General features: G+C 44.0%; 1 protein-coding gene across 1 annotated transcript in view; it reads right to left on the reverse strand.

The window, feature by feature from the left end:
* The window catches only part of NPEPL1 (aminopeptidase like 1), a 55,262-nt gene that overhangs the window by 18,268 nt on the left and 17,139 nt on the right, over positions 1–19,855 (reverse strand). The window contains exons 3-8 of the mRNA XM_033963423.1: positions 19,248–19,418; positions 16,856–16,945; positions 14,455–14,536; positions 12,602–12,744; positions 10,618–10,695; positions 8,150–8,250 (exon numbers count right to left, since the gene is read on the reverse strand). Coding sequence (XP_033819314.1) covers positions 8,150–8,250; positions 10,618–10,695; positions 12,602–12,744; positions 14,455–14,536; positions 16,856–16,945; positions 19,248–19,418 — 665 coding nt within the window. The remainder of the gene's footprint in view (positions 1–8,149; positions 8,251–10,617; positions 10,696–12,601; positions 12,745–14,454; positions 14,537–16,855; positions 16,946–19,247; positions 19,419–19,855) is intronic.

The raw sequence follows: 19,855 nt of genomic DNA on the forward strand, positions 1-19,855 counted from the left end.
CTACAGAACTATCATTATTAGGCCTAACTTCCACTATACAATACTACCATGATCATCAAAAATCAGCTATTCTAGTTTCTCTTGACTTATCCGCAGCCTTTGATACTATTGACCACCCTCTTCTTATCACAAGACTTAAAGACTGCGGCATTACCGGCTCTGCACTCTCTTGGTTTATATCTTACTTTCACAATCGCTGCTCTAAAGTCCACCTTAAAAACGAAACTTCGCCAAACCTACCACAAACTTTCGGAGTCCCTCAAGGGTCAATTCTATCTCCTTTGCTATTTAATATTTTTCTTTCCCCCCTTCTTACTTTAGCCCAATCAATAGGATTTACGATTTTTGCATACGCAGACGATATACAACTCCTTCATCCAATCAACACCACCAACATTTCAGAAATAATAGATATAAACAATAAATTAGATAACATATATGATTGGCTCTATACACACAAGCTCTCTCTTAACATCGAGAAATCCTGTGGTCTTCTTCTTCCAATTAAAACTTCTGAAACTCTATTAGGAACTATCTCTATTAAATCTATTCCACTTCCCATGGAAAGTAAAATTAAACTTTTAGGGGTTATTATTGATAGAGATCTCACTTACCATGATCATATCAGTTCAATCGTTAAAGTCTGCTTCTTCAAAATGCGCATTATTCGATCCCTACTTTCTATCTTGGACACTGATTCTATTACAGTATTGACTCATTCTTTAGTAATCTCCCACCTAGATTATTGTAACTCCCTTCTCAATGGCCTTCCCCAAAAAGAATTACGTCGCCTTCAATTATTACAAAATACTGCAATAAAACTTATTTATAAAAAAGGCCGATTTGACCATGTTACTCCACTCTTAAAAGAAGCTCACTGGCTCCCTATCACCCACCGTATCACCTATAAAATCATCTTACTCTGCTTTAAAATTAAACAATCTCATCAACCTTCATTCCTTGACAAACTCCTGATACCTCAATGCTCCTCCCGCACTCTAAGATCCTCTGATCAAAAACTTCTTTTCATCCCCCCTCTAAAAGATTTCTATTACACTCGCAAAACAAATTTTGCCGTAACTGCTCCTACATTATGGAACTCCTTGCCACAATACCTCCGCGACGAACAACAACTTGTTAAATTTAAATCTTGTCTAAAGACTTTCTTATTTCATGACGCTTATAACCGAACCTAGATTTTCTTCTATCCATTTTCTCTCTCTTCTCTTTTATTTCTATTCTTTCTCCTCTTGCAAGCAATTATTACTACAATACGCCCTTACCTTCACGTTTTTTCCCCTACCCATTCTTCCCTTTTCTTCTTATTAAATGTAACTTTTTCCCCTCCTCCCTTATTATCCTCACAGTCAAGTCTGTCTTGTTTTGTCATTCATGTTTCACTTAAATATTTTATCCATTCTTCCCTTTTACCCCCTTTTTTTTAAACTATATTGTTAACCGGCCAGATATTTGGTTTATGGTCGGGATATTAAAAATTAATAAACTTGGAAACTTGGTAAGTAACATTGCTTTATCCCAGGACAAGCAGGCAGGTATTCTCACTAGTGGGTGACCTCCAAGCTAACCCCAATGGGATGGTGGGAGAGTTGGCAACTTAAGAGAACAAATTTTGTAACACTGTTTGGCCAAACTGTCCATCCCGTCTGGAGAAAGTATCCAGACAATAATGAGAGGTGAATGTGTGAACCGAGGACCAAGTGGCAGCCTACAAATCTCCTCAATCGGTGTCGATCTGAGGAAGGCTACCGAGGCTGCCATTGCTCTGACCTTATGGGCTGTGACCTTAGAGGGAAGGGATAATCCAGCCTGGGCATAGCAGGAAGAGATACAAGCCGCCATCCAGTTAGAGATGGTGCGCTTCGATACCGGTCGTCCCAACTTGTTTGGATCAAAGGAGACGAAAAGTTGAGGAGCATTTCTGTGTGGCTTTGTGCGATCCAAGTAGAAAGCTAGAGCACGTTTACAGTCCAGAGTGTGCAAAGCAGATTCCCCAGGATGAGAATGAGGCTTTGGAAAAAACACTGGAAGCACGATGGATTGGTTGATGTGAAATTCAGAGACCACTTTAGGCAAGAATTTTGGATGAGTACGGAGAACCACCTTGTCATGATGGAATACAGTGAACGGTGGATCCGCCACTAGGGCCTGAAGCTCACTGACCCGACGAGCTGACGTGAGGGCCACCAGAAAAACCACCTTCCAGGTGAGATACTTAAGTGGAGCCGTGTTGAGAGGTTCAAACGGAGGCTTCATAAGATGAGACAGGACAACATTGAGATACCAAACCACAGGAGGAGGTTTGATAGGAGGGTTGACATGAAAAAGCCCTTTCATAAATTTGGAAACCACAGGATGAGCAGACAAAGGTTTCCCTTGTAGAGGCTGATGAAAAGCCGCAATAGCACTCAGGTGGACTCGTATAGAGGTAGACTTGAGACCAGACTGGGACAGGTGTAGAAGATAGTCCAATACAGAAGAAAGGGAAGCTCGCTGAGGTTCCGTGGCATTGGAAATACACCAGGAACAGAATCTAGTCCATTTTTGGGAATAGCATTGTCGAGTGGCAGGCTTCCTGGAAGCCTCCAAGACCTCCCTCACTGCTTGAGAGAACTGGTGAGGAGTTATGTTGAAAGGAACCAAGCTGTCAGGTGAAGAGACTGCAGGTTGGGATGAAGTAGTGAACCTTGATGTTGAGTAAGTAGTGAAGGAAACACTGGAAGAAGTACTGGCTCCCTGCTGCTGAGTTGAAGTAGAAGGGAGTACCAAGGTTGTCTGGGCCACCGAGGAGCAATCAGAATCATGGTGGCATGGTCTGATCTCAACTTGACCAGAGTCTTCTGAATGAGAGGAAAGGGAGGAAACGCATATAGGAAGCGATTCCCCCACTCCAGTAGAAAGGCATCTGCCTCGAGGCGGAGAGGAGTGTAGATCCTGGAGCAAAACTGAGGCAGTTTGAAGTTGTGGGGGGCTGCAAAGAGGTCTATCTGAGGCGTTCCCCACTGAGCGAAGATCTGATGAAGGGGTTTGGAATGGAGCGTCCATTCGTGAGGCTGGAGAAGACGACTCAATTTGTCTGCCAAGACGTTGTCTTTCCCCTGAATGTAGACAGCTCTGAGGAAGGTGTTGTGGCGAACCGCCCAATCCCAGACTCGAAGAGCTTCCTGACAAAGAGGGGCCGAGCCCGTGCCCCCTTGCTTGTTGACATAATACATGGCGACCTGATTGTCTGTGCGAATAAGGACCACCATGTCGTGAAGCAGATGCTGAAAAGCTTGGAGAGCATTGAAGATGGCTCTGAGCTCCAGAAGATTGATTTGATGGAGTCGTTCCGCAGGGGTCCAGAACCCCTGAGTTCGTAGACCATCCAGATGGGCCCCCCATGCATAGTTCGATGAATCGGTCGTGAGAACTTTCTGGTGGGGAAGAGAGTGAAACAGCAAACCTCTGGATAGATTCGAAGAGGTCATCCACCAGAGAAGAGACTGCCGTAGAGCAGGAGTGATGACAATGTGACGGGACAACGGGTCGGACACCTGAGTCCATTGAGATGCCAGGGTCCATTGAGGAATTCTGAGATGTAGTCTGGCAAAAGGCGTCACATGAACTGTAGAGGCCATGTGGCCCAAGAGGACCATCATGTGTCTCGCCGAGATGGACGGGCGAGAAGACACCGACTGGCAGAGTAGAAGGAGAGCATCCATGCGTTGAGGAGGAAGGAATGCTCGAAGTTGAATGGTATCCAGAACAGCCCCGATAAAGGGGAGAGACTGGGTGGGCTGAAGATGTGATTTGGGGAAGTTGATCTCGAAGCCCAGACTCTGCAGAAAAGAAATTGTAGTCAAGGTCGCCGAAATGACCTCTGGAGCCGACGGTGCCTTGATGAGCCAGTCGTCGAGGTATGGAAACACCTGAAGACCCATGTTCCGGAGTGCCGCGGCCACCACCACCAGACACTTCGTGAAGACTCTGGGAGACGAGGAAAGGCCGAATGGAAGCACTCGATACTGCAGATGTAGATGTCCCACCCGAAATCTGAGAAACTTGCGGGAGGCCGGATTTATCGGGATGTGAGTGTAGGCCTCCTTGAGATCCAGAGAGCATAACCAATCGTTCTGCTCGAGTAGGGGGTAGAGAGAAGCAAGGGTCAGCATGCGGAACCGCTCCTTGACCAAAAACTTGTTGAGGACTCGAAGGTCCAAAATGGGACGCAGATCGCCCGTCTTCTTCGGAACCAAGAAGTACCGGGAGTAGAACCCCTGGTGTTGCTGATCTACTGGCACCGGCTCGACGGCTCGAAGCCGAAGCAGAGCCTGCGCCTCCTGTAGAAGAAGAGTGGTCTGCGTCGAGTTGGAAGGATACTCTCTTGGCGGGTGGTCCGGGGGGACCCGTTGGAAATGAAGAGAGTATCCCTCTCTTACGATGGTAAGGACCCAAAGGTCCGAGGTGATCGACTCCCATCGATGATAAAAATGGTGGAGTCGACCCCCTATGGGAAAAACAGGGGAAGACAGAACGTCGGTTATGCTCCCTGGAAGAGAGTCAAAAAGGCTGAGTAGCCTTGGGTGCAGCCGGCATCTGAGGCTTCTGTTGAGTCTTCTGTGGAGGCTGCCTCTTCGCAGGCTGTCTCGCTTGGGGAGCCTGCCTCGGTTGATAACGCCTCTGGTAGATTTGAGGCGGTCTAGAAGGACGAGGCTGCTGAGGCTTCGGTTTAGGACGCAGAATAGACTGAAAAGACTTCTCATGGTCCGAAAGCTTTTTAGTAACAGTCTCGATAGACTCATCGAACAGATCCGCTCCCGCACAAGGCACATTAGCCAGCCTGTCTTGGAGGTTCGGATCCATATCAATAGTGCGAAGCCAGGCCAGGCGACACATGGCGACTGAACAGGCCGCAGCCCGTGCCGAGAGCTCGAAGGAATCGTAGGAGGATTGCATCAGCTGCAGCCGCAACTGGGACAGGGTCGCCACCACCTCCTCAAACTGGAAACGAGCCTGAGCATCGATGAAAGGGATGAACTTGCGGAGTACCGGCAAGAAGAAATCCAAATATGATGAGAAGAAAAAATTGTAATTGAGCACTCGAGTCGCCATCATCGAGTTTTGGTAAACACGTCTACCAAACTTGTCCATCGTTCTCCCCTCCCTGCCCGGAGGCACCGAAGCGTAAACCTGGGAAGGGTGAGACCGCTTGAGAGAAGACTCGACAAGAAGGGACTGATGAGAAAGTTGAGCCCCCTCAAACCCCTTGTGGTGAACGATGCGGTATCGAGCATCCAGCTTACTGGGAACCGCAGGGATAGAATACGGTGTCTCAAAACAGCGCATGAAAGTCTGGTCCAGCAATTTATGCAAAGGAAGCCGAAGAGTCTCCGCTGGAGGGTGAGGCAAATGCATAGTATCCAAATACTCTTTAGAATATTTAGACCCAGTGTCCAAAGTCACATCCAAGTCATCCGCCATCTGTCGGAGAAAAGATGAGAAAGACAATTGGTCTGCCAAGGCCGGCCGCCGAGACGGACTAGATGAAGTGGAAGCCTCCGGGTCCAGGGAGAGCTGAGACCGGCATGGAGAATAGGAGGTAGATGGTTCCTCATACTCTGGTCCCTCCGGCGGGGATACATCTGACGATGAGTATCCCAAACGCTGCATCTTTTTCTGCGGAGACACCTCCGAATGACGTGAGGAGTGTCGAGATGAGTGTCGAGATCGATGCCCCTCCCGGTGACGGGATGGGGAGCGAGATCTTCTGTGCATCGCACGATCCCCTGAAGCCTCTAAGGAATGGATGGGGCTCGATGCGGTGGACCGCAGAGGTGGTAAGGATGCGGACTCACGCAGCGCCACCCAAGTCTGGTATGGAGTGCGGAAGAACTCTTCCTGCGATGCAGTATGCCCAGGACTCCGAGTATCAGGGGCTGCCCCAGCACCCTGCTGGCATGGAGGTGTGATGGGCTCTAAGGGTGGCATATCAGGAAGGGAAGCCCTTCTGGAGGATTCCGCCGCCCTCCGCCAATCCCCCTCGTCGAGCAGCGAGATCGAACGGCGAGGAGGAGGGGGAGGGGGCGGACCGCCCCCTGAAACCGGTGCCCGGACTTCACCCTGGATGTTGGCGATAAGCCGGGGTCCCATAGTCTGCATAAGCTGGACAAACTGAGCTTCTAGCAGGGATCGAAGCGAAGCCGATATGGAGGGATCCGCACCGAAAGGGGGTCCTCCTGCACGGTCTTCGCGTTCCTTCGTGGCCAAGTGCTTCTGCTTGTTAGCTTTGGGCACTTTGATGACCACGGGAGGGACAGTGGAAGGCGGTACCTGAACCGAGGAGACGGAGGCAGGCGCCACAGCTGAAGTTGAAGCCGTAGCCGGTGTAAACGATGCTGGCTTCACGATGCTGGATGCGGGAGTCGTCGATGCAGGTTTCGAGCGGACCGGCGAAACCTCAGCAGACGTAGAAGCAGATAGATCCTTGGCAGTCTCCATCTTGAACATCGACTCCCAAAGCAAGCAACGCCTCTTAAACGAGCGCGCAGTGAGCGTGGAACAAGGCCGGCACGATTTCGGAACGTGTTCCGGACCAAGACACTGCAGGCAGCGTCGATGCGGGTCCGTTAACGAAATCGCACGCTGGCACTTGCTGCACTTTTTAAAACCGGTGATTGGCCGGGACATAGGCCGGAAAATCGACGCTGAAAGGTCGAAAGCGGTAGGCCGCAGCCACGAGGCCGGCCCGGCCGAACCGCCGGAAGAAATAATTTTAACTTTTATTTATTTATTTTTTTTAAAAAGAAAGTAAAAACGAAAGAAATTCAAAGAAATAAACTAAAACGCGGGTAAAGAAGGCAAAGAAAAACTGAAATTCAATTCAGTCAGCGCAGAATGAAGATAACTTCTCAGCTCCGCGGAAAGAAAAGAACTGAGGAGACACGCCCGGTACATCGGGCGGGAAGGCACTGGCGCATGCGCGGTGCGGGCATCTCGAAACTTCTGAGTTTCTTCAAGCAAGACATGCTTGCAAGATGTCCGTATCGGGGCTCTGTCGGATGACATCACCCACTAGTGAGAATACCTGCCTGCTTGTCCTGGGATAAGTAATATTTTGAAAGAGTACCACGGATTCTGGGAGACAAGAAGAATATAAATTCCCAATTCAGCTAGATGACATAAGAACAGCCTTTCTGGGTCAAACTAATAGTCCATCTAGCCCAGTATCCTGTCTTCACAGTGGCCAATCCAGGTCACAAATACCTGTCAAAAACCCAAATAGCAACATTCCATGCTACCAAACCAGGGCAAGCAGTGGCTTCCCCCATGTCTGACTCAATAGCAGACTATGGACTTTTCCTCCAGGAACCTGTCCAAACCTTTTTTCAAAACCAGAGCTTAACTATGAGTGAAAAAATATTTCCTCCTATTGGTTATTAAAGTATTTTCCTGTAACCCCTAGTCTTTGTAATTTTTGATGGAGTAAAAAAAAAAAAATTGATCCTTTTGTACCTGCGGGATTTTGTAGACTTCAATCATATCTCCCCTCCTCCACCTCTTTTCCAAACTGAAGAGCCTTAACCTCTTCAGTCTTTCCTCATACGAGAGGAGTTCCATCCCCTTTTTCATCTTAGTCACTCTTATTTGAACCTTTTCTAATTTACTATATCTTTTTTGAGATAAGGTGACTAGAACTCAATGCAATACTCAGGGTGAGGTGCACCATGGACCAATACAAAGACATTATCCAAATTGTAATTTTTGGTAAATTTTATTCTGTATTTATGATTTTGTTTTAATGTTTAGTTGATCATTTTTATGGGTTATAGGTTTGAAATAGGTTGAACCAGTTTGTTTACTTTGATTTATTTTCTATAACTGATTGTGAATGGTTTCTTGGACTTAACTGGGATGACAGGCTAAAGAAAGAAAGAGAAAAAAAAATATTCTTGGCTTTCAGAATCAGTACACATCTAAAAAGGACTTCAGGACGTTTGAGAGATTCAGCAGGATTTCCTGCCTGTCCAACTAGGCCAGTTAGGTTTTTTATACCTCCTTTTAAGGAAAGATATTCCTGGAAAATCTATTTGGTGGGAGGAGAGTACCAGTAATTAGTGGAAACTAAACTGCTGAGCGAGCCCATGCTTACTTTCCAGAGTACAGCATATGAATGTCATCAGGTCTAGTTGCATTGGGTCCAACTGAATTCTCAGCCAAGCAAAACAAGGCATGAAGGTTGTCTTTAAAACCCTGAAACAGAGGTAAAATCAAACAGAAGAATCTAAAACACGGTGGCCCAACAGGAGCATACAAAGACTTCCGTGGGCTCAATACACTAAATGCATTAAAAAAATGTAAGACAAAGGACAAGATATTTCTGTAAGAATAAATTACTGGTGTGAAACTTGGAGCCCACATTCTGAACTGATGGGAGAGGAGGATGCTATTGGTTTTATTATTTTCAGAAATACAAAGGAACTTATCTTACATTATCTGTGTTTTATTACATTTATACACCATCCCTCATCCCAGTAACATGTAAATCAGCTGAACAAAGCCAGGATTTTTCATGGGTAAAGACCAGATAAAATCCACCTTTTCTTATCTGGGAGTCTAACTTTGGTTGAACACTGCTTTTTTTGACCAAAGTGTTTGCCTTGTTATATATCAGTGGTCTCAAACTCAAACCCTTTGCAGGGCCACATTTTGGATTTGTAGGTACTTGGAGGGCCGCAGAAAGAATAGTTAATTTCTTCTTATTAAAGAAATGACAATTTTGCATGAGATAAAACACTTTATAAATCTTTCCTTTTGGCTAAGTTTTAATAATAATATTGTAATTTATAGATAAAGAGACATATGATCAAAACAATTTTATTTTACTTTTGTGATTATGATAAACATACCGAGGGCCTCAAAATAGGACCTGGTGGGCCGCATGTGGCCCCCGGGCCGTGAGTTTGAGACCACTGTTATATATAGACATTTCAGTGGAGTACATCTTTGAAAGATTTGTATTTACAAAACACATTTATGAGCATTGTTTAGAAAAGGTCTCTCCAGATAACAATTTAAATAGCTAACATATAGAGGCGTTAAGCCCATGGCTACTCAGAGTAAACATTTAACAGTATTAGAGGCATGAAGCAACATGGGCCAGGATTCACTAACTGGCCCGAACGAATTTAGGAAACAAAAATATGCAGATGGGGCGATCGGAGGAACGCCCCTATCTGCCTGCACGGCTTGTGCATGTGTGATCAATGCGCATACGCAGACCGCACAGACCCATCCCAGCTGTGACTTTTTTTTTTTTCTTTTTAACTTTAAACTTTTGCGGTCCGACCCAAGGGCTTGCACAGGCAGTCGGAGCAGACGAGTTCGGGGCAGCCCCGCTTTAAACCTGTGGGCTCGCACTGGAGGGAAGGCAGCAGAGCCAGGGGGAGCAGAGAGGACGTGTCAGGCAGGCACTCGGGGCAGGCAAGCCCAGGGATGCAGGACCACGAGAGCCAGGGCAGGCAGATCAGGGCTGCAGGAGGCGTTTGGGGCTGCAGGAGATCGGGGCTGATAGGGCAGAGAGCAGGGCTTCAATGGAACAGGAGAGTCAGAAGGACGTTTTCGACTACTCCCCAGCAGTCGCTTCTTCCGTTGATCGGCCAGCCCTGTCAGATGTGAAATTTTGTGTAGTGAATCGTGTCGTTGTCCAAGTTGCATGCGTTTCTCCTCATTTGCATGCACGGATTTGAAGCGGATCGCAGGAGAGGTAAGTGAATCAGGCCAGAGGGAAATTTGCTCGTTAAGGGGTCGCAAACCGATCGGTACACGATCGGTTTGCTTAGTGAATCTAGCCCATGATGCCTAAGATGAAAGGAAAAGACTTGGAACAGAAAATGCATCTTAGAACACTGAGCTAGGCACCATCTTGCTTATAAAGGTAAATAATTCAACCTGAAAGGAGACACTAGCAGCTATGTTCGCTCTAAGCCAGTGTGTCGCAAACTGTGTGCCATGGTGAGATGCCGGCACTGCCTAACAACCTACAGAGCGTGCCTCTCGTGGTGAGAGGCCCATCTCATAGGCAGTCACCTGATACCGGCATGTCTCCTCCTCTCTGCACTCCCCCCTGGTGCACCAATTTCAGGTTGAGCAATTTCAGGGCCCCACCTGGAGGGCCTCAGCGCATGTGTGGACGTTGATAGGATGATGCCACACAATCACACGATGTGATCACGTTGACGTCACCGCGTGCCCAGAGGCCCTTCAGTCACAGCCCCGAGTTTAGTGTGCTGTGGCTTGAAAAGGTTTGCGACACACTGCTGTAAGCGGAGTGCGTGAGCAATTGCTCACACATTCTAGGAGTGTTGCTCACAAAAGTGCTTGCAAATCTTTTTAAAATGGTTGGTTTTTAGAACTTGATGATCACATGAAAGGGTTTTTTTTTTTTTTTTTAAAGAACTTGTCACTCACATGAAAAAAAATTTGCACACCCCCGGCCAATTCTAAAATGGGAGCATTGTCTATTAGAATAATTAAATGCTTTTAATTAGCATAAGAAACAACACACAGGAATAATGCTGAAAAGTGTGCAACAGATCTCGTGTATTGTACGGTACGTACTTGCTTCACGGTGGCTTTGAAAGCCCCCAAGACAGCAGCAGCTCCACCACAGTCTCGCTTCATACCTGGCATTGTTGTCTAAGGGGAACAGAAATATGGATAATTACCCCAAAAATCTGTATAGGTTGTGGACGAAGTGTGTGGAGGGAAGGGGTAAAACGCGGACCTGACGGACCTCGCAGATCTAAACCCGCATGTCCTTAAAAATCTAAGGTCCGTGCCGTTTGTAGTTAGTTTCTGGCTCCGACAGACCTCGGTGACATTTTAGCACTGACGGAGCCTAATTCTTTTCCCTCCTTATGCTGAGACGGATCCGTCAGCACTAAATTGTCACCGAGGTCTGTCAGAGCCAGAAACTAACTACAAACGGCACGGACCTTAGATTTTTAAGGACATGCGGGTTTAGATCTGCGAGGTCCGTCAGGTCTGTGAGGTCCACGTTTTACCCCTTCTCATGTGTGGACAACTTAATTAACACTACATATATCTAGTACAGTGGTCTCAAACTCTCTGCAGGGCTACATTTTGGATTTGTAGGTACTTGGAGGGCCTCAGAAAAAATAGTTAATGTCTTATTAAAGAAATGACAATTTTGCATGAGGTGAAACTCTTTATAGTTTATAAATCTTTCCTTTTGGCTAAGTCTTAATAATAATATTGTAATTTATAGCTAAAGAGACATATGAGCAAGAAACTTTCATTTTACTTTTGTGATTATGATAAATATACCGAGGGCCTCAAAATAGTACCTGGCGGGCTGCATGAGGCCTCTGGGCTGTGAGTTTGAGACCACTGATCTAGTAGCACTATAGAAACTGACACCAATTGGCACTAATTACCGTATTTTTCACTCCATAAGACGCACTTTTTCCACCCCTAAAAAGAGGGTGGAAAAGTGGGTGCATTTTATGTAGTGAATACACTTCTCCCCCCTCCCCCGATAACTTTTTTTTTAAACTGGTGTGGTCGGTGCTGGACAGCTACCTTTCTCCCTGCAGAGCAGAATGTAAGGTTGGAGTGCGACCTTTGCGCTTCCTGCCTGGTCCCGATCCGCTCCGTGATTGGCTTGCCGTCAGTTCTCGTGATTTGCGAGAACTGACGGCAAGCCCATCATGGAGCAGAGCGGGACTAGGCAGGAAGCACAAAGGGCGCACCTGCCATATTTCCGGCACCTATCTTTGCTGTGAATCACACCTACATAGGAGTTTTAAGGTGCCTAACGCCACTTCCAGCATTAGCCACACCTATAGTGGCATTAGGTGCGATTCTGGTGCCATTTCAAACGGTGTTTCCCAATTAACTTAGGCGACTCATTTTAGGCACCGTTTGTAGAATTTCCCTCTAAACGTATTTCAATGGATTTAGAAAATGGCTTTGGGAGGAGTAGGGAAGAGGAATTATGCATGCCAAAGCCATGTAACCACATACCAACAAGCTTTAATACACAATCAGCATTTTGTGGGCCATTATCCAATGACAAAGGCAGGTTTTTTAATATTATTCTTACAGCTTTGATATGTCACAAGGTGAAGTAAGTCTACTGAGATTTCAACTGAGTCATAAGATCATAGATTAAAAGTCACCTTAGAATCTGTTTACTCTTGTGATATTTTGCGAACATAACTCAGGATAGGTACAAAAGCAATCTAAGACAAAAGCCCAATGTATATATTCTGCCCCATTAAGCCACAGGGTTACAGTACTCTTAGCTATTGACTACAACTAAGCATGCTGCCCTCATGCTTGAAGGAGGAATTTTTATGAAATGAGAAGTCCTTAACACACATTGGAGCTTGCAAAATATCAATCACTAACTAAAATATTTCCCTATTATGTTTATGTTAGCTGGATAGTGCAACAGCTCAAAATAAGCTGAGCAGCTAAAGGAAGTGTGATTTATTACCAGGATGCCTCACAGTTCCTATCTATAAGGAAGGACTAGGCTCAAACATTGTTAAAGAAAAACTATTTAATGCTTGCATACCTTTCCCTTAATGCTCAGGCCTCCTGTGTCATACACGATGCCTTTTCCCACCCATGCAATGGTCTGTGTTGCTTCTTCCGGTGTGTGACTGAGAATGACCAGAGCAGGTGGGTGTTCTGCAGCTTTACCAACACCGTAAATGCCTAAGAAGGGGATGAGAAACCAAGGCATTGCATAAAAAGGTAAAAATAACATATTACCGCAGTTGTTGTAATGTTTGCAAAATATTTCCAGATTATCTTCTATAGCAGTGCTTCTCAATCCAGTCCTCAGGGCACACCTAGCCAGTCGGGTTTTCAGGATATCCACAACAAATATGCATGAGATAGACTTGCATATTCATTGTGGACACCCTAAAAACCTGACTGGCTAGGTGTGCCTTAAGGACTGGATTGAGAAGCACTGTTCTATATGATATTACAAGTGCATGTTGGAGAGAGTGAGTCGGTTCTATGCACATTTCGAGATACATCTCTGAAGGCCAACACTGTCAACACAGAAAGGATGAGCAGGCATCAAACTAAAGTCTGCACGGGATCGCGGAAATCCCGCGGGTCCCGCGGGAATCCCCCCTAACCCACGGGACTCCCATGGGGACTCCCCTCTAGCCAACGGGACTCCCACGGGGATGGAAGGCTTTGGAAGCAGGGTTCATCCATATAATATAATGGACACGTCAGCCTTAGTAAAAGAGAGGGCTTATAAGTTAATTACCTGAACAGAAAACAAAAAAAAGGGTTCCACCAAAGAGATTCCACAAGGAAAATAGCAACGCAAACACAAAAGAAACTGTGGAATTGATCATCCGGTCAAAAGTAATTGCTGCTTTTTATGGGGACGGGCGGGGATGGAGAGGATCCTGGCGGAGACGGCCGGGGATGGATGGGATTTCTGTCCCCGCACAACTCTCTACATCAAACCTGTTTCTTGCAATTAGAGGAACATCTGCTGTCTCAAGATAGGAAGCTCAGACAACCATCCTATGGAACTACGAACAGAACTGGCTCATACATCTAAATACATACTTTTTTTCAGTAGGCATTTGGGCCTCAATTCTATAAATGATGGCTAAAGTTAGGTGCCTAGATCGGTGCCCCTAACCTAATTAAAAGGCCTAAGCGGCACAGATAATTAACAATTAGCACCTTACAACTGATGTAAATTGCACTTAATTGGATGGTAGGCACTTAAGTTGGTAGATGCCTACCAGAAAGTAGGTATGTTTTTCATATAGGCACCTGTTATGGACTTTCTCATTTAGGCCAAGAAAACCCTGGCATAAATAGGGTGCACCTAAGATTAGGGCGCCTACCGAAACCTAAGCCCAGTTTAGGCGCCATTAAGAGTCATTCTATAAAGTATGCCTAACTTTTACAGAATTGCACTTAGTGCCACACTACTTGGCATCTAACTTTTAGGTGCCATTTATAGAAGTCCCCCATTGGTGAACACAGTCTGCTTGTTTTTATCTTTACTTAATTTCTGATTATTTTAAACCATTTAATTATTTTACATTTGTGGGGTGTTTGACTTGATGTTGTCTGTCTCTTTTCTGTCAGCAAACTAGATTTATTTTCCATGTCTTAATTTGATTTTTTTTTTTTGTAAATTGCTTTGACTTATTTTACCAGAAAAAGGCAGTATAGCAATTTAGGTCCTCTTTTACTAAGCAGCGGTAAAGGTTTCTACCACAGCTAGGAATTCTATGAGTGTCTGAACATTTAGCGTTCCAGGCCGTGATAAAAACCTCTACCACAGCATAGTAAAAGGGGGGTTAAATATATGCTAAAATGATAAAGAGCATGGTCTCTGCTGAAGAAGAAAGCTTTCCAGGGTAAAAACCCAGGACTTACCTCCAAATCCCTTTTCTTTCAGATCCTCACCACGAATAATGGTTGGAACTATTCCCAGATCATTACCAACAGCTTTAATTTCCTACAAGACAAACAAGCAGCATGACTAAACAACACAAAGAACTGAGGAATAGACTGATACGAGACACATCAGGCCCGAATATCCAGTTTGCAGTATGAGAAAACCTGTCCTAGGCATGTGTATCTTAAATCAAAATATTTAACAGTCACACAACTCAAAGACTTTTTCCATAACGGAGACTAATTTTGCTTAAAAACAGAACAGCTCTGAATAATTACTCGGTATGTCTTTTTAACAAAGTAAGATTCTTACTGTAAACAAACTAACTAAAATTGTCATTTTAAAAGCCAAATTACTTACAATAAAACCAAGCAAATTATCTTCTAAAACTGTGCATATAATCTGGTCCATTGTTAACCAATGAAAAGACAAACAGTGGAGAAGTACCAAGGTCCAGGTATGCAACTTTATTTCAAAACTTTGTAAGTGTGATGCCTGGACACGCACATGTTTCGGCCTATCAGGCTTGCCTTCCTGAAGATTTTGAGCCATGCCCTCACATACAAGGAATCAATAATGCTGAATGTCACTTACAGAGAACAATATCACATCTGGGGTACTCTCCTGCCATCATCCAGGAGGCTCAAAATCTCCAGGAAGACATTGCTTATGATCAAAATCGGATATCTCAATTAAATGCCTTGAGCATTTGAAATTAGCACTGCTCAGAGACTTTGAGGGGCAGGAATGGAGGAACAGATTGGCCCTACCATAGTGATAAAGGTTACTGATAAGACTCCTGAGGCAGGCCTGATAAGCCAAAACACGTGCATGTCGAGCCATCACACTTATAAAGTTTTGAAATAAAGTTGCATACCCTGGACCTTGGTACTTTCTCCACTGTTCATCTTCTCGTGTCTGAAGTTGTGGAGATCGGCATCCCTGTTTTGTTTGACCCATTGTTAACCAAGACATATTCATGTAAAGAAATATGAACATTTACAAGTCTTTCTTATGTACATGCTGGAAGAGTTCTGAAATCATGCAAATAGTTTCCAGCATTCTGATTATAATTCAGAACTGAATTGCTTTAAACTGAGGACTCTGTCTTTTCACGCTTTCAGTTATTAAACATAACTGTGAGTGATATATTTAGAAAGCTGGCAATCAGTTTCTAATAGTACCACGCTGTGGTCCTGTACCCTTTTAATCTTTGATTTCTTTGTTATTGACCTAGCATGTCACTCCTACTGCTTTCTTTGGAATCAAACCAGGACTGGGATCTGGGGCCATGATTCTTCACATGTTGCTTCTGAACAACAATGCCAAATAAAGGGCTACAGTATAAAAAGGGACAATATTTTGTACAACTGTTTATAAATCACAAATAGAGCTTTCCATTTCTATCTGATTTTGGTACAGCCTTCCCCAAGATTCAATTGCCTATGTTTTTACATCATCTGGGAAAGTAATTGGATTGTCTCTCAGACATGGGTGTAGAAGAGAACCTACTCAAACTGTAGTGAATGAACAGAAAAATAAGTGTCTATTAAATATTAGAAATGTTCCTTGATGCCAGCAACGATGGATGAATCTGTTGCAGTAACAGTAAGATGCCTGAGCAGCTGGGCACATGATGGAAGGACGTTGTAGATGGCAGACAAGACAAAGATGATGTCATTTAACAGTAGTTCATTGAAATCCAAAAACAGCTTCTGCTGTTTTTTTTAAATCATTGAATTCAGTTGCCAATTGTCTAAGATGTGTTAAATTTTTACATATTGATATAGTCTCATGTTTTTAGAGAATAACATAGGGACACAGTTTGTCCCTGTCCCCATTCCGTCCTCATCCCTGCCCCATCCTCGCAGGCTCTGTCCCCATCCCCATGTCATTCTGTAATGACTGTGGCTCCCTCCTCTCCTCCCCCAGGAGCTATGACCACTGCCTTAAACATCCCCAGCTGTGACTAACCCAGGAAGCTGTGAATCAAGTCCAGGTCTCTTTTTATGGTGGCATTTGGCCCTGCCACTGAGCTACCACACTGTTCCTAACCTCTGATTTCCATAATGGAACCTCTTTTTGTATCACAACAGTAATCCTTTCACCACCACAAGCCAAGGACCAAGCAGGTCACATGAATCCAGCTCAGTAGCAGTTCGATAAGAGTTTCCATACATCAGTAACCCAAAGAGCCTTCCTGGGCAACTGGGATCATTTGCCATCAGCATCAGAGTCATGTTTTCTAAATGCTTTTGCAGTGTTATTAAAGGCCAATTAGCTGTTAACATTTATTAATCATGTAAGATTTTTCTCTGCTGCTTTAGAAGTGTGGCAAGCCACCAAGTGAGAATGTGCATAGCTGAACCTACTGCTCACCTCAATGAAGGTACTGGTGTTCATCTCGTTGCACGGAGTGTCGACAATACGTGCTGCCAATCTCACCCCATCACTGGCACTCTCCAAGCACTAGAAAACAAAATAACGCCACCTGAAAATGGATAGAATCCTAAAATTTATCTTCTGGAAGCTGGACTACACAAAGGGCTCCTTTTATGAAGCCACATTAGTGGCTTTATCGCACGCTAACCCCTGCGCTAGCCGAAAAACTACCGTCTGCTCAAGAGGAGGCGGTAGTGGCTAGCGCGGCCGGCAAATTAGCACGCAATATTACGTGCGTTAAACCGCTAACGCGGCTTTGTAAAAGGAGCCCAAAGTGTTGAGCCAGGTCCAAAGGTCCATTAAGAGCATCCTGCCTGTGACAGTGACTAGTCCAGGTCACCTGGAGGAACCTAGCAGATCCCAGATGGGAAACGCTGCTCCCAAAAATTGAAGCTAGAGATATCTAAAGCTGTCTAGCTAAATAATAGTTAATGGACATGTTTTTTAGACTTTTATACAAACAGGTTTTAAATGCAGCTAGACTATCAAGCGTGACTACATTCTCCAACAGGAACTTCATAGTTTAATTATGCATTATTTTCTAGAACTTATTTTAAATTTTAACACCAGTTCCTTTTTATGGAATGTCTATCTGTTCCACATCACTCATGATTTTATAAATCTTTTTTTATAATCCCTCTTCTCCAAGCTAGAGCATCCCAACCTATCAAACTTTTCTTCACAGTACACTGCATCTATGATGAGAACCTTTCAGTTTCACTTTTACCCTTTTTTGTTGAATTTTTTATGCAACATTTACAATCAAAAACAGAAGTTAAGACTGTTTGTGTAATAAGAACAAATCACATCATCTTCAAGAGGAGCCCTTCTCCGAGACAACCTGACAAAAGGCGTCTCTTATTTCCAAATTCAGACCGATGTGTTAAGCATAGCAAGTTCCATCACACATTTATATCTAATATGGTGTTTGTCTTTCCAGACATTTACTATTAATGTAGTTGCCAAGAAAATCCAAAAGGTTTTTTAACGTATTTTTCATATAGTGCTCCAAGGGGGCAGAACACAGATGGCTGTAGTGGGAGTGGCATACTTTACAAAATACACACCTAAGTAGCAAGGGTTCAAAAATATTACTTCAAGAAAATAATTAGTTACCTGGTAGATGTCTGGAGTTATACAAGCAAAATAATATTTTTACATCATCTCTGTTCATATCCTGAACTCAAATTCGTTGGATCACCAAAAAAAATAAAAATAAAAATCACACTACATGGATACCATAAGACAGTACTTCTCAACCCTCTCCTGGAAGAGCCACTAGTCTTATCAGGTTTTCAGAACACAATAAATTTGCATGAGACAGATTTGCATACAATGGATCCATGCTTCATGCAAATGTATTTCATGCATACTCATCAAGGTAATTCTGAAAGCCCCAGTAACGAGATGTGCCCCCTGGAAAGGGTTGAAAAGCAATAGACAAGATGCTGAGAAAAATATAATGGGGAAAAAATACAGTGGATATTCCTCACGTTTAACTTAGAAAACTGAAAGATTCCTCACTCTGTACAGGGGTTCTCAATCCAGCCAGGATTTCAGGATATCCATAATGAATATGAATGAGAAATTTGCATGCACTACTTCAACTGCATGTAGATCTATTGCATTCATATTCACTGAGGGTAAACTGAAAACATGATTTGCTAGGTGTGTCCTGAGAACTGGGTACTCCAGTAACAGGATAGCAGGAATAATTCTTACCTTCATTGAGCTTTACATTAATTGTGGGATGATTTTCTCAAGAATACACAGACAACAGTGACATCTGTGAGTATGAGCAGAATAACAAGTTCATCAATAGGCACAAACTACAACTGTCCTGGCTTCTAAATTCATTAATATATTGTAAGGCAGTGTTTTTCAACTTCGTCCTGAAGTACTCCTTTGCCAGTCAGGTATTCAGAATATCCACAACGAATATGCTACAAAAGAGATTTGCATACAATGGAAACAGTGTACTATATGCAAATCAATCTCATTCATATTCATTATGCACATCCTGAAAACCTGGCAAAGGGGTTCTCCAGGAATGACTTTGAGAAACACTTTTATGCTTGCTTGCGCGGCGGGGGGGGGGGTGGGGGGGCAACCCTAGTATTATTTCTAATTTGGGGTCTTCGTATATTGTTTGTATTTGTCTTTGCTGATTTTCTGTGTTTTTTGGTTACCTGCTAAGATGTAAGCGGGATATAAATGAACGAATATGGGACTCCTTTAAAATGGAAGATGATAAATCCAATCCTGAAAGAAAGACTGAAGAACTGTAATTGGAAGCAGTAAATAACTACTTAAACACTCATGTCTGTACCTTCAGCATTGAGACATCTATCGGCCCATTGTTCTGGCCAACCAGAACAAACTCCACTGTCACACTTTTCTTTTCTGTGCGCCTGGAGGCACTTGAACGTCGGGTGAACAAGGGAAAGGCCCTGGCTATGGCACAAGCAGAAGCAAACACCTCAGTACGCTCACAGACCATCTGCAAGAAAAGGTGAATTAGTGTCATGATCTCCTGGGATGGCTGAGGTCCAATGTGTCAAAAAAGTCATCTTTCAATTCTTACTTAAGTGCTGTAAACACACCTATTTTTGCTATAACAAATGGGGGAATATCCAGATCAAAAGTAACCCAAAGAGACATTTTTGACTTTTGTTCTCCCCAAAAAGCTATTGGGAGGCCTTTGCGTGCACAGACCTGCCCCATGTAGAAATCACGCTGGAACCCCACTCATACAAATTATCAGGCATATCTATGGTTTATTAAGTTTGTTATACCGCTCGTTCATTTTATTGGTCCAAGCAGTTTACAAATAAAATCAAATATATAAAAGAAAGAAAGAACTCCATTGTCCTAACCCACGCAAACAGCAAGCATACAAGAAAATATTCACTCCTTAATAAAACAATAATATCATAT

Source organism: Geotrypetes seraphini, chromosome 11 (assembly GCF_902459505.1).
Source record: "Geotrypetes seraphini chromosome 11, aGeoSer1.1, whole genome shotgun sequence".
Classification (NCBI taxonomy): Eukaryota; Metazoa; Chordata; class Amphibia; order Gymnophiona; family Dermophiidae; genus Geotrypetes; species Geotrypetes seraphini.